A 22,116-nucleotide genomic window follows, 5' to 3' on the forward strand; every position below is an offset into this window, starting at 1 on the left:
TCCCCCCTATTCTCCAGACGGCTCCCTCGGACTACTATTTGCTCCCCAATTTGAAGAAATGGCTGGGGGGACAAAGATTTTATTCAAACGAGGAGGTGATTGCAGCAACTAATAGCTATTTTGCAGACTTGGACAATTCCTATTATTCGGAAGGGATCAACAAATTATCACAGCGTTGGACAAAGTGTTTAAGTCTTAAAGGAGACTATGTCAAAAATTAAAAAAGGCTTACCCCAAACACGTAAGTAGTTTCTATTTTTTCACAGACTTTTCAAATGCCCCTCGTATTTATTAATATATCCATAGAAGGAAAAGCAAAGGAAAATTTGGAATGGGAAATAAAATTCCAGGGAGGGATTTTAAAGTCTGTACGAGACATTCGGCTACAAAATTAGATACTTTTTTTGTTTTACAGTTGATGACATAGAGGTGCTAGCCAGGGTGATACAGGATGCGGCGCGAGAACTTCCTTCTTTGAAACGCGCGGTTCACAGCGGCTGATACGCATTGTTACGTGGGCTTCAGTGCAATCAAAAGTGCGAGACTCAACGTGCATTCAGGAAACAGTACAACATCGCGCCTGCAGGTCGTGTTCCTGACGGGAAATCAATTGTTATGTGAGTAGACACCTTTATGGATACTGGAAGTGTGCAGAAAAAGACACTAGCATCTTCAAGAACCACCGGAACACCTGACAACATCGAAAGAGTAAGTAAGGATGTCGGTTTCGAAGTCCCCCAAGCGATCTGCACGCAAACATGCAGCTACCCTTGCAATTTCTGAACGCACAGTGAGACGAATTCTTCATGAAGAGTCGAAATTTCATCCGAATAAACTGTCAGTGGTGCACACACTTCATCATCGTGATTTTGTTTCACGCAAAAATGCGTGTGAAGCCTTGATCGATGAGCTGCCTCACGAGGCGTTAGTGTTCTTCAGCGATGAGGCACATTTTGATTTTGTCTGGCTGCGTGAATAAAGAAAATATGCGGTACTGGGGTGGCACGAACCCCCGAGAACTTTACGAGCAGCTCCTGCATACAATACAGGGTTATTACAAATGATTGAAGCGCTTTCACAGCTCTACAATAACTTTATTATTTGAGATATTTTCACAATGCTTTGCACACACATACAAAAACTCAAAAAGTTTTTTTAGGCATTCACAAATGTTCGATATGTGCCCCTTTAGTGATTCGGCAGACATCAAGCTGATAATCAAGTTCCTCCCACACTCGGCGCAGCATGTCCCCATCAATGAGTTCGAAAGCATCGTTGATGCGAGCTCGCAGTTCTGGCACGTTTCTCGGTAGAGGAGGTTTAAACACTGAATCTTTCACATAACCCCACAGAAAGAAATCGCATGGGGTTAAGTCGGGAGAGTGTGGAGGCCATGACATGAATTGCTGATCGTGATCTCCACCACGACCGATCCATCAGTTTTCCAATCTCCTGTTTAAGAAATGCCGAACATCATGATGGAAGTGCGGAGGAGCACCATCCTGTTGAAAGATGAAGTCGGCGCTGTCGGTCTCCAGTTGTGGCATGAGCCAATTTTCCAGCATGTCCAGATACACGTGTTCTGTAACGTTTTTTTCGCAGAAGAAAAAGGGGCCGTAAACTTTAAACCGTGAGATTGCACAAAACACGTTAACTTTTGGTGAATTGCGAATTTGCTGCACGAATGCGTGAGGATTCTCTACCGCCCAGATTCGCACATTGTGTCTATTTACTTCACCTTTTAAGAAAAAATGTTGCTTCATCACTGAAAACAAGTTTCGCACTGAACGCATCCTCTTCCATGAGCTGTTGCAACCGCGCCGAAAATTCAAAGTGTTTGACTTTGTCATCGGGTGTCAGGGCTTGTAGCAATTGTAAACGGTAAGGCTTCTGCTTTAGCCTTTTCCGTAAGATTTTCCAAACCGTCGGCTGTGGTACGTTTAGCTCCCTGCTTGCTTTATTCGTCGACTTCCGCGGGCTACGCGTGAAACTTGCCCGCACGCGTTCAACCGTTTCTTTGCTCACTGCTGGCCGACCCGTTGATTTCCCCTTACAGAGGCATCCAGAAGCTTTAAACTGCGCATAACATCGCCAAATGGAGTTAGCAGTTGGTGGATCTTTGTTGAACTTCGTCCTGAAGTGTCGTTGCACTGTTATGACTGACTGATGTGAGTGCATTTCAAGCACGACATACGCTTTCTCGGCTCCTGTCGCCATTTTGTCTCACTGCGCTCTCGAGCGCTCTGGCGGCAGAAACCTGAAGTGCGGCTTCAGCCGAACAAAACTTTATGAGTTTTTCTACGTATCTGTAGTGTGTCGTGACCATATGTCAATGAATGGAGCTACAGTGAATTTATGAAATCGCTTCAATCATTTGTAATAGCCCTGCATGTATGACCGTTTGTTGTGTAATATCTTAAAGTTGGCATTATTGGCCCATGGGTTTTCGGAGAGAACGATAAGGCAGTGACGGCCACTACTGAGCGTTATCTTCACATGACTGAACAGTTTTTTCTTCCAGAATTTGAAGAAATGGATGTGGGAGATGTCTGGTTTCAACAAGATGGTGCCGCAGCTCACACGGCACGAACATCGATGACCGTATTGCGCGAACACTTCCCCGATCGTCTCATATTTTTGAGGGGCGATCTGCAGCGGCCAGCACGCTCGCCGGATTTAGCGCCGTGCGCCTTTTTCTTATGGGGCTGTCTCAAATCTTTGGTGTATACCAATCGCCCGCAGACCCTGACTGAGCTTCGGAACAATATTCGTGTTGCTATTGCCAACATCGACAGAGAGATGTTGGAAAAAGTGGACCGAAACTTCCGATTTCGACTCTCCGAATGCACTGAGCAGAACGGAGGCCACCTTCAAGATCTCATTTTCAAAACTTAATGGAACGAAACTTTAGATGTTACTCTTTGTAAAGAAAAAAAGAATTAAATTGATGTGTCTAATACTTTCTGCTTTATAAATTTTATAAATAAGTAGTTTCCCGCGCCGCACCCTGTATAATCGCAAAAAGAGTGGAAGCAATAATTTTTTAAGCATCCTGCACATGTTATAAAAGTCTCATTTTTACAATTACACTATTATTTAAAGTTTATAGACACAAACCAAGCTTGGTTTACTTGCATAGCAGAGTCTATCTTACCGCACAGTTCGAGGGGCATTTGAAAAGTCTGTGCAAAAATAAAAACTACTTACGTGTTTGGGGTAAACATTTTTTTTTTATTTTTCGACATAGCCTCCTTTTAGACTTATGCACTTCGTCCAACGCTGTTCTAATTTGCTGATCCCTTCCGAATAGTCTGGAACCGCACGACCGCTACAGTCGCAGGTTCGAATCCTGCCACGGGCATGGATGTGTGTGATATCCTTAGGTTAGCTAGGTTTAAGTAGTTCTAAGTTCTAGGGGACTGATGACCTCAGAAGTTAAGTCCCATAGTGCTCAGAGCCATTTGAACCTTCCGAATAATAGGAATTGTCCAAGTCTGCAATATAGCTATTAGTTGCTACAATCACCTCCTTGTTTGAATATAATCTTTGTCCCGCCAGCCATTTCTTCAAATTGGGGAACAAATAGTAGTCCGAGGGAGCCAAGTCTGGAGAATAGGGGGGATGTGAAACAAGTTGGAATCCTATTTCCATTAATTTCACAAACACAACTGCTGAGGTGTGTGCTGGTGCATTGTCGTGATGGAAAAGGACATTTTTTCGGTCCAATCGCCGGCGTTTCTCTTGCAGCTCTGTTTTCAAATGGTCCAATAACGATTAATAATATTCATCTGTAATAGTTTTACCCCTTTCCAGATAGTCGATGAGCATTATCCCTTGCGAATCCCAAAAGACAGTCGCCATACCCTTTCTGGATAAAGGAATGGTCTTCGCCTTTTCTGGTGCAGATTCTCCCTTGGTAACCCATTGTCTAGATTGTTGTTTGGTCTCAGGTTCAAATGGTTCAAATGGCTCTGAGCACTATGGGACTTAACATCTATGGTCATCAGTCCCCTAGAACTTAGAACTACTTAAACCTAACTAACCTAAGGACATCACACAACACCCAGCCATCACGAGGCAGAGAAAATCCCTGACCCCGCCGGGAATCGAACCCGGGAACCCGGGCGTGGGAAGCGAGAACGCTACCGCACGACCACGAGATGCGGGCAGGTCTCAGGAGTATAGTAATTTATCCATGTTTCATCTACAGTGACGAAACGACGCTTAAAGTCCTGCAGATTCTTCCTGAACAGCTGCAAACCATCCTTGCAATACATCACACGATTCCATTTTTGGTCAAGCGTGAGCAATCGCGGAACCTATCTTGCGGATAGCTTTCCCATGTCCAAATGTTTATGCAAAAATATTATGTACCCATTGATTCAAGATGCCCACAGCACTAACAATCTTACACACCTTAACTCTTCTGTCATCCATCATCGTATCATGGATTTTATCAATGATTTCTGGAGTCGTAATCTCCACAGGGCGTCCAGAACGTTCAGCATAACTTGTGCCCATACGGCCACTCCGAAAATTTTGAAAAAAACTTATAAACTGTTCTAATCGTAGGTGCAGAGTCACCGTAATATTTATCAAGCTTCTCTTTAGTCTCCTGAGGCGTTTTGTCTTTCATAAAATAATGTTTAATCACCGCACAAAATACTTTTCCGTCCATTTTTTGACAATCACTCGACTTCCTTGATTCGCACGAATGCCAAACACAAAGAAATAGACCAATATGGCTGAAACTTGGTGTGCGTTCTTTCCAAAGATGCTATTAACTAAACATGACCGCGATACGCGCCGGGGGTGCCATCTCTTGGACTTTTCGAACGCCCCTCGTATGTCAGCGAACCACGCGCAACGCATTTCTCCCAATATTGGCGACGGTAACTGGTGAGGTACAACTGAATTTATTTTGATGAAGTCTTCTCGGGACGTGATTTCTTTTTCTCTCTCGACAAGATAAGAACAGTTTTGAAGCTTTTTGATCAAACTGTTAGAAGACGAAAAACATTGCAGTGTTGCATTAGCGGAGTGCATTTGGGTGCAGGGAAGAGGGGCGTGACCATTTTAATACTGCACTATGGCAATGCTGCTTCATTTTGAAAAATAAAGTCATGTAATTGTCAATTTGTTTGTCCACCCCACCAGTCAATTAACACAAGAATTTTGTTTTCCTTCTCATATGGTTTCATGACATCAAATATAAAATATTTAACATTACATCGGTTTATTTTCTGTCTAAGTAGCATAAAAATTGGAAATAAAAACCAGGTTGCGCCTAGGGACTCGCTCCCACACGCGCCTAGGATCGCTGAAACAACCGGTTTACGATTACATCGTTTTTTTCCTTCCACGCCCGTTTAGTCTGTTAAAACCGCTCAAAAGAACCGGTTTCTGACATAACCAATTTTCGTTTATTTATTCGCTATTTTCTGTAACAAACGTAGAAACTGAACAAAGACTGAAAAATTTTGACTCGTTCAGTTTCATGATATATATATAGGTTCAAAATATTAAATTAAATGGGCAAAAAAAAAAAATTTAGTCCATCCGCCGTGGTGATATGTGGTTGAATATTACAAAAAACACCAGTATTCTTATAGATTCCAATTTTTTGAAACTCTGCTCAAAAATCATGTTGTAATCGAGGCTAAAAAAAATGGCTCTGAGCACTATGGGACTTAACTACTGTGGGCATCAGTCCCCTAGAACTTAGAACTAGTTAAACCTAACTAACCTAAGGACATCACACACATCCATGCCCGAGGCAGGATTCGAACCTGCGACCGTAGCGGTCACGCGGTTCCAGACTGTAGCGCCTAGAACCGCACGGCCACTCCGGCCGGCGTAATCGAGGCTCATACCATTATTTGGCATTAGGAGCAGTGAGAGCTAAAGGGTGGGAACGGAGACCGATGAACTCTATTTTTCATGCTAATTTGTCCGTTTTCACGGGCTACGAGCAGATAAAGGTAGCACATCAGCTACTTTCTGTTTTTATTGTTACCATAATTTCTTTCCTTTTTTTATTATTTCAGTAGATCAGCTGCTTTCTGTTTTAATTGTACACGAGGAATGAATTTTTGTTAAGTTTTTAATTTATTACTTTAATCATAATTTCCTTCCTTTTTTATTACTTCATTGAAATGGCATACAAATCTAAACTAAAATGTCATAATCGGTTTTAACCGGTCGATTTTTTCCCACTTTTCTAATTACCGATCTGTACTCTTTCCGTTCCGTCAACCGCTGCCTGGACATCACGCTAACGCAGGGCTTCACAACATACGTGCTCGCGGAGCAAGCTGTGAGCAGCAAGGCGCGAGCACGGAGCAGCGCGAGCACGCTAGCCCCCACTACCGGACCAGAGCGGAGAGTGGGGAGAGTCACGTGGGGCAAACAACAGCTGCCGCCAGTCAATGTAAATCCGCGGCCACCTGCAGGGATATCACTCACGAATTATTACTGCGACAAATGAACCAAATAAAGGAGAATGTACACACGCCACATAATTTTATTAGCTTAGTGTATGCCTCTACATTCGCATTAATTTGTGAACTGTTACATAATAAAAGGTGTCACTGAAGTGTGGGATTCTCGGTTATCTTGTACTTTTTGCCCTTTACAATTGCGTCTGTGTTCGGAGTAATTGTTCTTGTGCATTTTAGGCGAAGCGTGCAGTTTAAATTTCGATCAGACAATGCGATTCTCAGGCGCGTCTTGTTACATTTCATTGCAGAGAACAGTTTTTCACAAACATACGTGGAACCGAACATTGATATTATTGCAGCCGCCAGTTTGTGCAAACGAGGAAATCTATCCTGAGGGAAGTGTCTGTAGAATTCCAAAATGTTTTTCTTGTTCTGAAATTTGTCTCTGTATTCTCTGTCACACTGCAGGTCAATAATTTGTTGCTGCAGCTCAGGACGAATCTATTCGCTGAATATGGAGAGAACAGATCAAAATCACTGTCTAGTGCTGTCAGATCTTGAAAGCGCTGATACAACTAAACTATGTGAGTAATGTTCACAGTCTTTGTGGACATCTTGCATGGATGATAATTTAGGAAAATGAGCTAGGTTTCCTGTTTCCAGCTGACTCACCCGAAGTGTCAATTTCATTTTAAAAGCTCGTATTCGATCTATGAAATGAGTTATTAGCAGATCTTTGCCTTGTAGTAAAATGTTCAAAGCATTCAGATGGCTAGTTAAATCTGCTAAGAACGCGAGATCACATTCAAACATGCGCGCGCATTTCCCCTCCCTCCCCTCCCTCCCTACTCCACGACCTTGCACCTGCTCGCGAGCAAGTGCCTGAGCAGACGCGAGTACTCGCGCTCAAAACCGGCCAGTTGTTAAGCCCTGCGCTAACGTAAATGGCTCATGCCTCTAAGCGACTCGCGCCAAAAATGTTTTCTTGCTGACGGTTGGCCATCTGTAGCTCCCGCTTCTGTCACTTTCATTTGTGGCCCAGCCGTGCATATACCATAAAAGCGGACGAAACCGGTTATAACGAGCAGGCGCGGTAGCTTTGTGGGGCTCACATCTCGCGAGTATTTGTTAACGTTTACACTCCAGCGCCGAAATTGCGTTCGTTGAGACAACTGCCTGCTGTGCAGTTTGGCACCGGAATGGAGAAAGTGAGGTTATAAGCGAAGAAAATCGATGTACAGAGTATATCAAAAAAGACTGAAAAATCGTATTGATTTAGCCATTTCACCTACAGGCATGCTTTTGGTGTCATTTTATAGAAAATATATCAAGATTTTTTACCGCATAAGGTACCTAAATAAGTGAAAAGGTTATGTAGCACACATCCTATCCGAAGTCGATTTATTGCCAAGCTCGCTGCAGCACTTCAGGCGTAACTTATTCAATTATGGGGCAGGTTTCCGTTCTGAGCTCAGATAGATAAGCCTGTAACGGTGGAACATACAAAGTATCCTTGATGATTCCCCACAAAAAAAGTCAAGAGGTGTGTGGTCCGGTGAATGTGGAGACCATGCAATTGGCGCACCTCAGCCCATTCACTTATGTAGTAAGCCGACATTTAAGAAATCCCGGACGTCTTACCTGTCAACACTTTATCTATTGTCCTTCAAGATGACACCAAGACTACGTCTATAAGTCATTTAAATAAGTTTATACAAATTTTCCAAGTTGTGAAGCCCTTCTTGACACACGCTACATAGTAACAGTATGTGGGAACATGCAATGAAAATAAAGTTTATTAATGACTAAAGCAAAATTCACAGTGGATATTCTTGGAAAAGATCGTATGGTAAATTCTTCACACTCACAGAAAAAGTGTTGTCCAAAACATTTCAAACATCTACAATTAATTCCTCGAGAAAATGTGTACAGTACTTCTAAACAAATCAAACAATATTTAGAAGGCAGTAAATTGCGCCTTTTTACTTCACCTTTTGTATTTTTTTTATTTCTAATGTCAAATAAAATAGAAAACTGTTTTCCTTGTTAAACATATTTTTCTTTTTCACTAAACATTTTTCACCGAAAAGAGTTTACCTATTTCCGTAATTTATGCACAGTGCAGCCTTTTACTTTTTTCTTCTTTTGTAAAGCAAAAATACCTCTTTGCTTTCAGATACGAGATGTGATCAAAAAGAAACAAGAACTTTTTAATTTCACGGCTTTTATAGTCCGATTTTCTAAATTTTTCATTCATCTTGTTGTTGCACATGTACCTGATGTGTGTATGCATTTTCAGCTGTTCTTAATATTTAATTTACTGTTGATCGGAAAGGTCAAACGTGTTTGGAGTGCTCACCAAAGTCTTACTTTCGAAAAAGATGCATCAGAGAATTAGCATTAAATTTTGCTTGAAAAATGGAATAAAGTGCAGCACCGCATTCGAAATGTTGCCTGTGGCTTTTGGCGAATCTATTATGAGTATGACAAGAGTTTCCGAATGGTATAAAAGTTTCAAAGAGGTTGGAGAAGGCGTTAAAGACGATGATCGCCCTGGACGCCCTAGCTCATCAATTACTGACGAAGATGTGGAAGAAGTAAAGAAAATGGTTCTAGAAAATTGACGAATTACCATCAGAGAGCTTGCTGATGATGTCAGCATATTCTTTTACTCATTCCAACCAATTTTTCTGATGTTTTGGAATGAAACAGTTTGTTCCGAAATTGTCTATCGACCAAAAACAACGTCGCTTAGACAACTAGTTACGAAACCATACTAAAACCTATGCCCAATCGAAACTGCCTGAAGAATCAATACCGAAAAAATTTCGACAATTCGATCACATTTGAAGTTTCTTCTTACTGTTTTCTTCGATTACAATGGCACAGAATATATGTCTTGTGTTCGTAAGGTCAATAAGGAATACTACCTTAAGTTATCCGTCGTTTGCGTGAAGGAATCCGAAGAAAACGACCGTAATTATGAAAAACTACTCATGGAAATTGCAACACGATAACGCACCCGCTCACGCCTCAATGCCTGTTTGTGATTTTTTTTATTTTTTGGCAAAAAACGAAACCGTTATGTTGCTCCAGCTACCAACTTAGGCGGACATAGCCCAGTCCGACTTCTTTCTGTTCTGAGTGTCGAAGTGAACCGTGATAGGACGACGTTTTGCCACCACTGATGAGACAAAAACGGAATCGTTGAACGATCTGAAGACTATAACGAAAAGTGAGTTAAAAAGCGCTTCCAAGGTAGGATAAAGCGCTAGCACAAGTGCATTATGACTGGGGGGCATTAGTTTGAAGGGGACAAAGTTGATGATGAATAAGTGATTATTGAAGAAAAAATAAAGTTCCCGTTGTTAGTTGATCACACCTCGCATTTCATCTCTCTTCTGGAAGAAAGCTAGTAGGCAAAATATCATGCCATCGTGCAACGTTTGCAGTATATCGATAAAACAAAGCAAACAACACAATGAAGATTACGAAGACGCTTTAGTTCGAGAGCGCTTTGCGAGAATGTGTCAACTTCCGATGTTAGTGTACGACGCCACACTCCACTGTTTCCGCGCATGCGCAGACTGCAGTATATTCAAGGTTGTTAGAACTCCACACTCGGCACAGTCAATTTGATCATTGTTGTCGCTGATCCACTTGCGACATGGTTGGCGGCTGATTTACACGCAGGCACGGGACGCACACCCAAAACGAGGAGTCGGTTTTAACCAGAAAGTCGTTCGCATTAAACTGGCTTAAACAGCAGACTCACCTGGCGCGCCGGCACCGCCACCGCCTCCGGACTTTCCAGGACACTGCGTCAACGGCCTTGCCTCTGCTTCAGCCTCCATGGCCGCAGACTGGCCGTAACGGCTAGCCCTAGCGTCTAATTGGGCCGCGTTCCTATAGGCTCGCCGTCTCTGTTGATTCTGCGTCCGCGGCGGGCCTTATCGGTCACGAACGCCGACACCGCCTCGCGGTGTCTCTATACGGCACGCGCATGCGCCGTGCGTCCGACGCGTCGGCAAAGTTCATTTCACCGATCACACAGAGACAAGTTGCACAACAGGTTACGCTGCTGGAAGTGGGTCGACTGTGCGCGTAATTCTCACACCTCAATTATCAAACTAATTTATGCTTCCGTGTTTTAGCATCTAGTGATAATTAGATCTGTTGCAAATATTTGATGTTGAGATTGATAAGAGCCCGAATTCCAAGTCACAGAGCTCCGTTAACATCTAAGCTCTGCAACTCTCTATTATTCGGAACGGCAGAAACAGAGATGAAAACGTCGGTAAGTTGACTTGGCTATTTCTGTTTTCATTCAGTAATTTTTTACGGCATCATATTTTGGGGCAAGTCTTCACTGAGCACGAAAGTATTTATTGCACAACGGATAAAATGTGTTATCCATCGTAGAACCTCTTCTAGAGAGCTCTTTGGACAGTTGGGCACACTGAAAAATGAGTTGCTTGGTTAGTTTTGGGGGAGGGGACCAAACAGCGTGGTCATTGGTCCCATCGGATTAGGGAAGGGTGGGAAAGGAAGTCCGTCATGTCCTTTGAAAGGAACCATCACGGTGTTCACTGACAACTGCCTTACACTGCATTTACTGCCTGGTGATCTACATCTACATGACTATTCTGCAGTACACATATGTGCCTGGCAGAGGGTTTCTGAACCAAAACCAATTTCGTCCGAACAGGCATTGAAGGCCCGATGGTACCGACTGGTCGCCATGTCATCCTCAACTCGTAATTGTCACTCGATGCGGATACGGAGGGCCACGTGTTCAGCACACTGCTCTCCCAGCTGTTTTGCTGTTTTCAGTTTTCGTGACTGCAGCCTCTACTTCTCAGTTAAGTAGCTCCTCAGTTTTCCTTACCGGGTCTGAACACACCCCACTTGGCAATAGATCTAGGCAGACCCAGGCGGTCACCCGTCCAAATGGGGGGGCAAGCTCAACACTGCTTAACTTCGGTGATCTGACGGGAACCGGTGTGACCACTAAGGCAAAACCGCTGGCTGTTCAGCGAACCACTGTCATATTCTTTCTCTAACGTTACACTCCAGAACAGAGCGCGAGAAGGAAGAACGCTGAAATCTTTCCCTTCTCTTATTTTATTACGATGAACGATTTTCCCTATTAGGTAGGTGTCACTCGGAGGAGAAAGTTGGTGATTGGAATTTCGTGAAAAGGTCTCAAATTCAAATGGATCTGAGCACTATGGGACTTAACATCGGATGTCATCAGTCTCCTAGAACTTACTACTTAAACCTAACTAACCTAAGGACATCATACACATCCATGCCCGAAGCAGGATTCGAACCTGTGACCGCAGCGGTCGCGCGGTTCCAGACTGAAGCGCCTAGAACCGCTCGGTCACAACGGCCGGCGAAAAGGTCTCGCCGCAACGAAAAACGCCTTTGTTTTAATGACTGCCACCCCAACTCGCGTATCATATCCATGACACACTCCTTCCTATACTTCGCGACAGTTGATTGCTATTCAGTTGCCGGCCCGTACGAACACGTCTAGGTTACTAATACTTTTGGACATTTCCTTATGTGAACTGACGCGAGCCTGTTCCTGGGCCACAGTAAAACTCTACAGATTCTATCGGGCTAGATGTTTCTCACAGCTAAATGTTCACGCAAAATCGCTTGTACTACAATTTTCAACAGGGTTAAGAACGCCACAATAATACCGTAAAGACTCTCGTACACGATCAAATAATTTGCCAAGCTTCACATGTTCGTCAAATAATTTGGCAGTGTGCTGCTTTGTCGGACGTGTTTGTCAATATAGACTGTGTCTGTCGTATTTGAGAGCAATTTTGATTGGTGGCCGATATGACAAGCAGGTTTCGCCGAGTACATTTAACATTTGTCAAATAAAAGCCAGTTGCTCACGGGTTTTCGAGATTGCAGACTGTAGGGTGTTTCTCCGCACTGTTTGAGCGAAAACGAATCTTTGTTGCTGTTTATCTCCTTGCGTCGTTAGTTACCACAATTATGGAAACTAAAATCAAATAATTATGGACAATATAAAAAAAAATCAGCAATCTACGGCAGAGTTTAATTTCGGCCGGAACGGCGTTCCGGCACCTCCGAGGGTTTTTTTGTAACTGACCGTAACACGGCACTAGATATTTAAAATAGTACACGTAGGCGAGGTGCTCTCTCTCTCTCTCTCACTCTCTCTCTCTCTCTCTGTGTGTGTGTGTGTGTGTGTGTGTGTGGTGTGTGAAATATACACAAGGAAAGAAGAGCTTCGTTTCGCAGTTGTGATCGGCACATATCGCTAATCTTCGTGTCGGCTGTTATTTATACGAGGGTGAGTCGAATGAAAACCTTAAATGTTTTTTTAAATATTATTTATTGTGCAGAAGTGGTACAAAGCTGTATCACTTTACAACATAATTTTCCCCACGCTCAATGCAAGTCCTCCGGCGCTTACAAAGAGCATAAATTCCTTTAGAAAAAAAATATATTGGTAGTCCGCGCAACCACTCATGCACCGCGTGGCGTATCTCTTCATCTGTACGGAACATCTTTCCCCCCATTGCGTCTTTGAGTGGTCCAAACATATGGAAATCACTTGGAGCAAGGTCTGGTGAGTATCGTGGATGAGGAAGACACTCAAAATGCAGGTCTGTGATTGTTGCAACTGTTGTACGGGCAGTGTGGGGCCTTGCACTTTCATGTTGCACAAGGACACCTGCTGACAGCAATCCACGTAGCTTTGATTTTATTGCAGGCCGCAGATGATTTTTTAGGAGATCTGTGGATGATTCACTGGTGACAGTGGTCCCTCTAGGCATGTAATGCTCCAAAAAGACGCCTTTTTCGTCCCAAAAGAGATTCAGCGTAACCTTCCCAGCTGATGGTTCTGTTCGCAACTTCTTTGGTTTTGGTGACGAGAAATGACGCCATTCCTTGCTCGCTCACTTCGTTTCCGATTGGTGGAAGTGAACCCAGGTTTCGTCGCCAGTAACGATTCTTGCAAGAAAGCCATCACCTTCTCGTTCAAAGCACCGAAGAAGTTCTTCACAAGCATCAACACGTCGTTCTCTCATTTCAGGAGTCAGCTGCCGTGGCACCCATCTTGCAGACACTTTGTGAAACTCGAGCGCATCATGCGCAATGTGGTGTGCTGACCCATAATTAATCTGTAAACATGCTGCAATGCCATTCAGTGACATTCGGCGGTTTTCCTTCACTATGGCTTCAACTGCTGCAATGTTCTGTGGAGTCACAACTCGTGCCTGACCTGGACGAGGAGCATCTTCCACTGAAGTCACACCATTTGCGAACTTCCTACTCCATTCGTTGACTTGCTGCTGTGACAAACATGCATCACCGTATTGAACCTTCATTCGTCGAGTAATTTCAACAGCTTTCACACCTGCACTACACAAAAACCAAATAACAGAACGCTGTTCTTCCCTGGTGCAAGTCGCAAGTGGGGCGGCCATATTTATAATGATACTGCGACGGTATGTGTGCATCTGCACTATGCTGCCACCTACAGGCCATACTGTAGGCTGTTTGTAGCACGCTTACCAACTTACAGGATAACGGCGCGAAATTTCGATTTGTTATTACAAATTTAAGGTTTTCATTTGACTCACCCTTGTATTACATTAAGTTTCAAAAACTTGAATTTCAGAACAACGGTTTGTAAAAAAATGATTTTTCCTTGTAAGTTTTATCAATAATTTTATAAATCGGAATTTATGTGTGTGTGTGTGTGGGGGGGGGGGGGGGGGCGTTGCAAACTTGGAAGAGGTGCGTTCCGGCACCTAAAGTTTTAGAAAATAAGCACTGGTATGCACACAGCGTACAAGCGAGAGTGCAACAAAATAATATTCTCGTTTAACCCTTCATTTATTGCTTCACATGTTTCCAAAATATCATCACTCGCGGCGAGAACACGGCAAGTGCCATAACCCGATTTACCAGAAACTTCACTCAGTGGAAGAGGGGTCAAAATAAGCGAACACGCGTCTCGGATTATCCGTACACATTCGAGCGTTCCTGAGAAAAACGATGGTCAAAGTATTCGAGGTAATTAGTGTGCCTTTTAGCAATCAACCAGTCCAGTCGAAGCGGTGGCACAGCGTCTTGCCTGGCGAGTCCATACTTTTTCGCCCCGTGTTCGAAACCTATTATTTTTATTTTTGTTTTTCATTTATCTACCCACGTCCGTACAAAATTACCAGGTGAATGTTTTCAACGTTGTCGTATTCGTCTACTAATTGTATGTCTGCTGAATGAATTAAAGAAAAGAAAAAAGAAAAAAAATAAATGAATGGAAAAATTATTTGAAATTGTTTTCAGTGTAATTCCTGTAGTGTATCTGGATTAATAATCAATCGGAAGCGGCAGTTTTCGGAAAAGTGATCCGCTATGCGTGGTTTGCTGTGAAATTATCGCCCAACGCGTCAAATCTTCAACAGTGTTAACGACGTTTCTTTCTCGAGTGAGATTCATACGAAGAAACGTTGCTGTGTCAAACTTACCTCCGCGCGATGCTCATGTTGTTTGGAATTTCTATGTTTCGAATGTTTCTACGATCGGTATCATCCAAGAGAGTGTACCAAATTTTCCTGAAGTAAAAACATGAGAATAAAGTATAAGAATTAAGAATTGATGCAAGAATGAAGTATAAGAATATGAGAGTTTAAAAACACAATCCACGCATGTATTACATAATAAATGTATGATACTGTAAAACCCAGTTGTAATTTTATAATTAATATAACTCCTTTGTCTCCCCTAAATTGATAAGAAACATACGTTTTGTTACGTTCTACGTAAACGGAAAAAAACTTAAATAAATGAAGACAATATTCTGGTTTCGAACACGGGACGCGAAAAATGAGATGCTGAGATGCTAGTCACTGTGCCACGAGTTGGGCTGAGTATATTGGGCCTAATATGGCACCTAAATTACATCTAAAACTGCGACGATCGTTTCTTCAGAAACGGTCGAGTTTCTAAGAATAAGCAGAGGCATTTGTTCGCTTACCAGAACGAAATTTTCACTCTGCAGCGGAGTGTGCGCTTATATGAACCTTCCGAGCAGATTAAAACTGTGCGCCGGACCGACACTCGAACTCGGGACCTTTGCCTTTCGCGGGCAAGTACTCTACCAACTGAGGTACACAGTTTTAATCTGCCAGGAAGTTTCATATCAGCGCACACTCAGCTGCAGAGTGTAAATTTCGTTCTCGAAACATCCCCCAGGCAGTGGCTAAGTAAGGCATGTCTCCGCAGAATCCTTCCTTGCAGGAGTGCAAGTTCCGCAGAAGAGCTGTGAAGTTTGGAAGGTAGGAGACGAGGTATTGGAGGCAGTAAAGACGTGAGGAGCGGTTGTCAGTCGTGCTTTGGTAGCTCAGTTTGTGCCGGCACGGTAGCTCAGCGTGTCAGCGTGTTCGGTCAGAGTGCAGATTGTCCGCCCTCTGCGAAAAAAAAAAAAAAAAAAAAAAAAAAAGGTTGATAGAGCGCTTGCCTGCGAAAGGCAAAGGTCTCGAGTTCGAGCGTCGGTCCGGCGCACAGTTTTAATCTGCCTGGAAGTTTTATTTGTTCGCTTATTTTGTCTTCTCACCCACTGAACGAATTTTCTGGGAAATGGGAAATATGGTTATGGCATTGGGAATATTCTCCTCGTCACTGTTCGAAATCTACACAAGTTGCCAGATATCTCAGAGTTAAGAATAATCGTTGAGAAACTTGAATAGATTTTGGTATAGCCGTGTCTTCTTTTCCTATTCTGTGAAGCAGTTGTCACACTGCTCAACTGTTGCAATAGCGGTCTACAAGAGGTTCTACGATAGATACCGTATAACATTAGCCGTGATGCCGAACTAATTCTAACATATTATTGAAAGTTTGACTTCTGTTCGGAGAAAGTTGATGGTATCACCGGTTCTGAGTGGAAATACACTCCTGGAAATGGAAACAAGCATTGACACCGGTGTGTCAGACCCACCATACTTGCTCCGGACACTGCGAGAGGGCTGTACAAGCAATGATCACACACACGGCACAGCGGACACACCAGGAACCGCGGTGTTGGCCGTCGAATGGCGCAGCATTTGTGCACAGCCGCCGTCAGTGTCAGCCAGTTTGCCGTGGCATACGGAGCTCCATCGCAGTCTTTAACACTGGTAGCATGCCGCGACAGCGTGGACGTGAACCGTATGTGCAGTTGACGGACTTTGAGCGAGGGCGTATAGTGGGCATGCGGGAGGCCGGGTGGACGTACCGCCGAATTGCTCAACACGTGGGGCGTGAGGTCTCCACAGTACATCGATGTTGTCGCCAGTGGTCGGCGGAAGGTGCACGTGCCCGTCGACCTGGGACCGGACCGCAGCGACGCACGGATGCACGCCAAGACCGTAGGATCCTACGCAGTGCCGTAGGGGACCGCACCGCCACTTCCCAGCAAATTAGGGACACTGTTGCTCCTGGGGTATCGGCGAGGACCATTCGCAACCGTCTCCATGAAGCTGGGCTACGGTCCCTCACACCGTTAGGCCGTCTTCCGCTCACGCCCCAACATCGTGCAGCCCGCCTCCAGTGGTGTCGCGACAGGCGTGAATGGAGGGACGAATGGAGACGTGTCGTCTTCAGCGATGAGAGTCGCTTCTGCGTTGGTGCCAATGATGGTCGTATGCGTGTCGTCTTCAGCGATGAGAGTCGCTTCTGCCTTGGTGCCAATGATGGTCGTATGCGTGTTTGGCGCCGTGCAGGTGAGCGCCACAATCAGGACTGCATACGACCGAGGCACACAGGGCCAACACCCGGCATCATGGTGTGGGGAGCGATCTCCTACACTGGCCGTACACCACTGGTGATCGTCGAGGGGACACTGAATAGTGCACGGTACATCCAAACCGTCATCGAACCCATCGTTCTACCATTCCTAGACCGGCAAGGGAACTTGCTGTTCCAACAGGACAATGCACGTCCGCATGTATCCCGTGCCACCCAACGTGCTCTAGAAGGTGTAAGTCAACTACCCTGGTCAGCAAGATCTCCGGATCTGTCCCCCATTATGTTTGGGACTGGATGAAGCGTCGTCTCACGCGGTCTGCACGTCCAGCACGAACGCTGGTCCAACTGAGGCGCCAGGTGGAAATGGCATGGCAAGCCGTTCCACAGGACTACATCCAGCATCTCTACGATCGTCTCCATGGGAGAATAGCAGCCTGCATTGCTGCGAAAGGTGGATATACACTGTACTAGTGCCGACATTGTGCATGCTCTGTTGCCTGTGTCTATGTGCCTGTGGTTCTGTCAGTGTGATCATGTGATGTATCTGACCCCAGGAATGTGTCAATAAAGTTTCCCCTTCCTGGGACAATGAATTCACGGTGTTCTTATTTCAATTTCCAGGAGTGTATTTACTTTGGTAGATATTAATCGGCTCACGTTTGACAAAGCCGTGAATGGGAAACGGAATTTGACAAACAAGTCTGATAGTTTACAGATGCCTTAAGTCATATGCAGCGAATGAAGGAAAACAAACGTCTAAAAAATGAGATTCACAGGAGGTGCAAAATCGCTAAGGAGACATGGCTAGACGACAAATGTAAGGATTTAGAAGCATTTTCACTATGGGAAAGATAGACACCGCCTACAGGAAAATTAAAGAGGCCTTTGGGATAATGAGAAGAAGCTGCATCAGTATCAAGAGCTCAGATAGTAAACCAGTCCTAAGCAAAGAAGGGAAAGCTGAAAGGTGGAAGGAGTATATAGGGAGTCTATACAATGGACATGAAATTGAAAGCAACATCATAGAAAGAGAAGTGGACGTATATGAAGATAAGATGGGCGATATGATACTGCGAGAATAATTTGATAAAACTCTGAAGGTTCTCAGTCGAAACAAGGCCCCGGGGTCGACGATATTTCGTCAGAACTATTGATGGCCTTGGGAGAGCCAGACATGACAAAACTTTTCCGTCTGGTGTGCAAGATGTATGAGATAAGCGAATACCCTCAGACTTAAAGAAGAATGCAGTAATTACAATTCCAAAGAAAGCAGTTGCCGACAAGTATGAAAATTACCGAGCAGTTGCTGACAGGTATGCAAATTACCGAACTATCAGTTTAATAAGCCATGACTGCAAAATACTAACGCGAAATTTTTACAGAAAAATGGAAAAACTGGTGAGAGCCGACCTCGGGAAAGATCAGTTTCGGTTCCGTAGCAATGTAGGAACACGCGAGGCAGTACTGACCGTACGGCTTAACTTCGAAGATAGATTAAGGAAAAACAAACCTGCATTTATAGCATTTGTAGACTTGAGAGAAAACTTTTGACAATATTGACTGGAATAATCTCTGAAATTCTGAAGGTAGCAGAGGTAAAATACAGGGAGCGAAAGGCTATTTACAACTTGTACAGAAACCAGGCGCTTAAAAGAGAAGCAGTGGTTGGAAAGGGAATGAGACACGGTTGTAGGCCATCCCTGACGGTATTCAGTCTATATACTGAGCAAGCAGTAAGGGAAACAAAATAAAAATGTGGAGTAGGAATTAAAGTTCTGGGAGAATATATAAAATCTTTGACGTTTGCCTATGACATTGTAATTCCGTCAGAGACAGCAAAGGACTTGGAAGAACATTTAAACGTAATCGACAGTGTCTTGGAAGGAGGATATAAGATGAACTTAAACAAAACCACAACTAGGGGCAATGGAATGTAGTCGATTTGAATCAGGAGATGCTAAGGGAAACAGATTGGGAAACGAGACACTTAAAGCAGTGGATGCGTTTTGCTATTTGGGGACCAAGTAACTATCTAGACTGGCGAGGGCAAGAAAAGCATTTATGAAGAAGAGACATTTGTTAACATTTAATATAGATTTAAGTGTTAGGAAGTCTTTTCTGAAGGTACCTGTCTGGAATATAGCCATGTATGGAAGTGAAACATGGACGATGAACAGTTGAGATAAAAAGAGAATAGAAGGTTTCGAAGTGTGGTGCTAGAGAAGAATGCTGAAGTAACTGACGAGGAAGTACTGAGAAGACAAGAAATTTGTAGCACAACTTGACCAAAAGAAGGGGGCTGTTGATACGATACGTTCTTACACAATTGCGTACTGGTGGGAAGTGTGGGAGGTAAAAATCATAGAGATGAATGTAGTAAGCAGATTCAAAAAGATGTAGGTTGGAAGACGCTTGCTAAAGATAAAGTAGCATGGAGAGCTCCATCAAACCAGTCTTCAGAGTGAACACCACCACAACAATAACGAGTCATAAGCCTATCACCCTTAGGCCGGTATTACACTATCAAATTTCTTTGTCCAATATCTTTGTCCAATATCTTTGTCAAAGATATTTGATAGTGTAATAGGGACTTTGTCAAACGTCGTCCAATCTTTGATCAAATCTAGGGCCTCGCTGTATATTTGATCAAAGAAACCGCTTGTCTTCTGTTCACTGCAATGTGACATGTTACCACATGGAGCGCTAGCATCGCTGCAGCGTTCTGTCGTCTGTAGTGTTTTTATAACCATTGCCGGTAAATACAATTGGTGTGTGCCGACAACTACAAAATTAATAAAGATGTCTGAAGCTGATGAGACACTTTACAACGTGAGGCACCATGAATACAAAAATAGATTAAGAAGATTGGAGACCTGACCTGACCTGACCTAACCTAACATAACCCTCTCCTGTAGCAAGGAATGGGAGAGTTACAGTGAGCCTGTCTTCTGAAGATGTAGCAGTTCTTAAGTGAATATTGTGCTTTGTGATATGAGGATACACTTCATTGAGCACATACAGAAATGTATGCTCATCCATTCTTAAGTAATTGATGTACGACTTGACGTCTTCCACTGTAAGCTCACGTAACAAGTTTTGTTGAATGCTTTTATCGTGTCGTCGTAAAACCCACGGCTTCACCCAGATTAGATTAGTTTTTCGTTCCATAGATCCGTGCTGAGGAGATCCTCGTGGATGTGGAACATGTCGATTTTTTTTAAGCTGAAATAACAATACTAATAGTATGAATAAATACAATACACCATTTGTTCCTATTAAAAATTTCGCCAATGGAGTAGAAGGAGTTGGCCAGTAGTAAGTTTTTCAGGCTGATCTTTATTTCTAACTAAATTTTTTATGTTTCCTGGCAAATTATTGAAGATGAGTGTTCCTCAGTAGTTGACCCCTTTTTGAACTATAGTAAGTGCTTTTAAGTTCTTGTGCAGATCATTTTTGTTCCTGGTATTGTATGTATGAACTGAGTTGTTTGTTGGAAAAAGAGATATATTATTTACGACAAATTTCATTAAGAAGTAAATATACTGAGAGGCAGTAGTTAGTATATCCAGTTCTTTGAAGAGGTTTCTGTAGGACGTCCGTGAATTTACTCCACAAATAATACGTATTACACGCTTTTGGACTCTGAAAACTATTGGTTGACTTCAAGATTTAACCCAAAATATTATCCCATATGACATTATTGAATGAAAGTAGGCAAAGTACGCAAGCTTTTTCACTTTTATGTTGCCTATGTCTGCAGTTCTGTGGTGTGCTCCTACCAACTGAATTTATTATCAAGTTGTAATCCTAGGACTTTTAAGACTGTCAACCTCGTATGTATGGTTCCATTTTTCCCCCACTTCTTTTCCGCATGTGCACACAATGCAATTGGGGTACGTACAACTGCTGCAGTTAATAACAAGTTGTTGTCAGCCATCTTGAACTTTGACGAAAAATTTGATGACAGTGTAATACCCCTTCTAGCGCTATGTCAAAGATCTTTGTCAAATATATTGGACGGAATATTGGATCACATCTTTGATCAAATCTTTGACAAAGAAATTTGATAGTGTAATACCGGCCTTAGCCATGTTACGCACATCACCACTGTTACTTGGCGCTTTAGTCTGGAACCGCGCGACCGCTACGGTCGCAGGTTCGAATCCTACCTCGGGCATGGATGTGTGTGATGTCCTTAGGTTAGTTAGGTCTAAGTAGTTCTAGGGGACTGATGACCTCAGATGTTAAGTCCCGTAATGCTCAGAGCCATTTGAACCATTTGAACCGCTGTTACTTGGAATATCACCCGTTTTTGGCCGACCTTCACGAAATTAGTGGCTGCCGAAAGCACGACATTATCACGAAACTCTGCACAGCAATGTTGTAGATGTTTGCCACCAGCAATGGAGGATGAATCTTCGACTATGAGAGCCAGTCGCGCCGGCGAAACGTCGGAAGCATAATTACGCAAATGTCGGCCCAAGATCCCGAGACGAAAGCCACCACGCAGTACGTCATCAGGTTATCACGAAAGCTTCAACAGTGTTGTATCATATTGTAAACAGTCAACCCTCTAGGTGAGAGATTATCAGACTCTGAATGAAACGTCTCGAAGCACTGTTGTTAGGGTTCACCTTTACGAAAAATCTTAAAAATTATCCAACGAAAACTTTCTCGTGAAATTTCCATATTTCACAACACTGTTGTTTCGTGAAAACTTGTATTCGCTCTTTGGTCTAACTTTCTTGTGCGACAAAATGCCATCACTCTCGATTGCTAATATTAACGAGCTAGTGATGTGTAAACTATGGTTTAGTCGACAATGGATAGATGATGTATGTACGTTTTTGTTGCAGAGTACGAGGGTAATCCGAAAAGTATGATCTCC

The 22,116-nt window shown here is 43.4% G+C and overlaps 1 protein-coding gene across 2 annotated transcripts in view; it reads right to left on the reverse strand.

The window, feature by feature from the left end:
* Nucleotides 1-22,116, reverse strand: part of LOC126237448 (sialin-like) — a 191,648-nt gene that overhangs the window by 106,892 nt on the left and 62,640 nt on the right. The window contains exon 1 of one of the 2 annotated variants that reach the window (XM_049947577.1): nucleotides 10,216-10,360. The exons of the other annotated variant lie outside the window; for it this stretch is intronic. Within the exon in view, the coding sequence (XP_049803534.1) occupies nucleotides 10,216-10,294 (79 nt within the window). The 5' untranslated portion in view covers nucleotides 10,295-10,360. Of the gene's footprint in view, nucleotides 1-10,215; nucleotides 10,361-22,116 lie in introns of those variants that run through there. 2 annotated transcript variants of the gene reach the window in all.

Source organism: Schistocerca nitens, chromosome 2 (assembly GCF_023898315.1).
Source record: "Schistocerca nitens isolate TAMUIC-IGC-003100 chromosome 2, iqSchNite1.1, whole genome shotgun sequence".
Taxonomy (NCBI): domain Eukaryota; kingdom Metazoa; phylum Arthropoda; class Insecta; order Orthoptera; family Acrididae; genus Schistocerca; species Schistocerca nitens.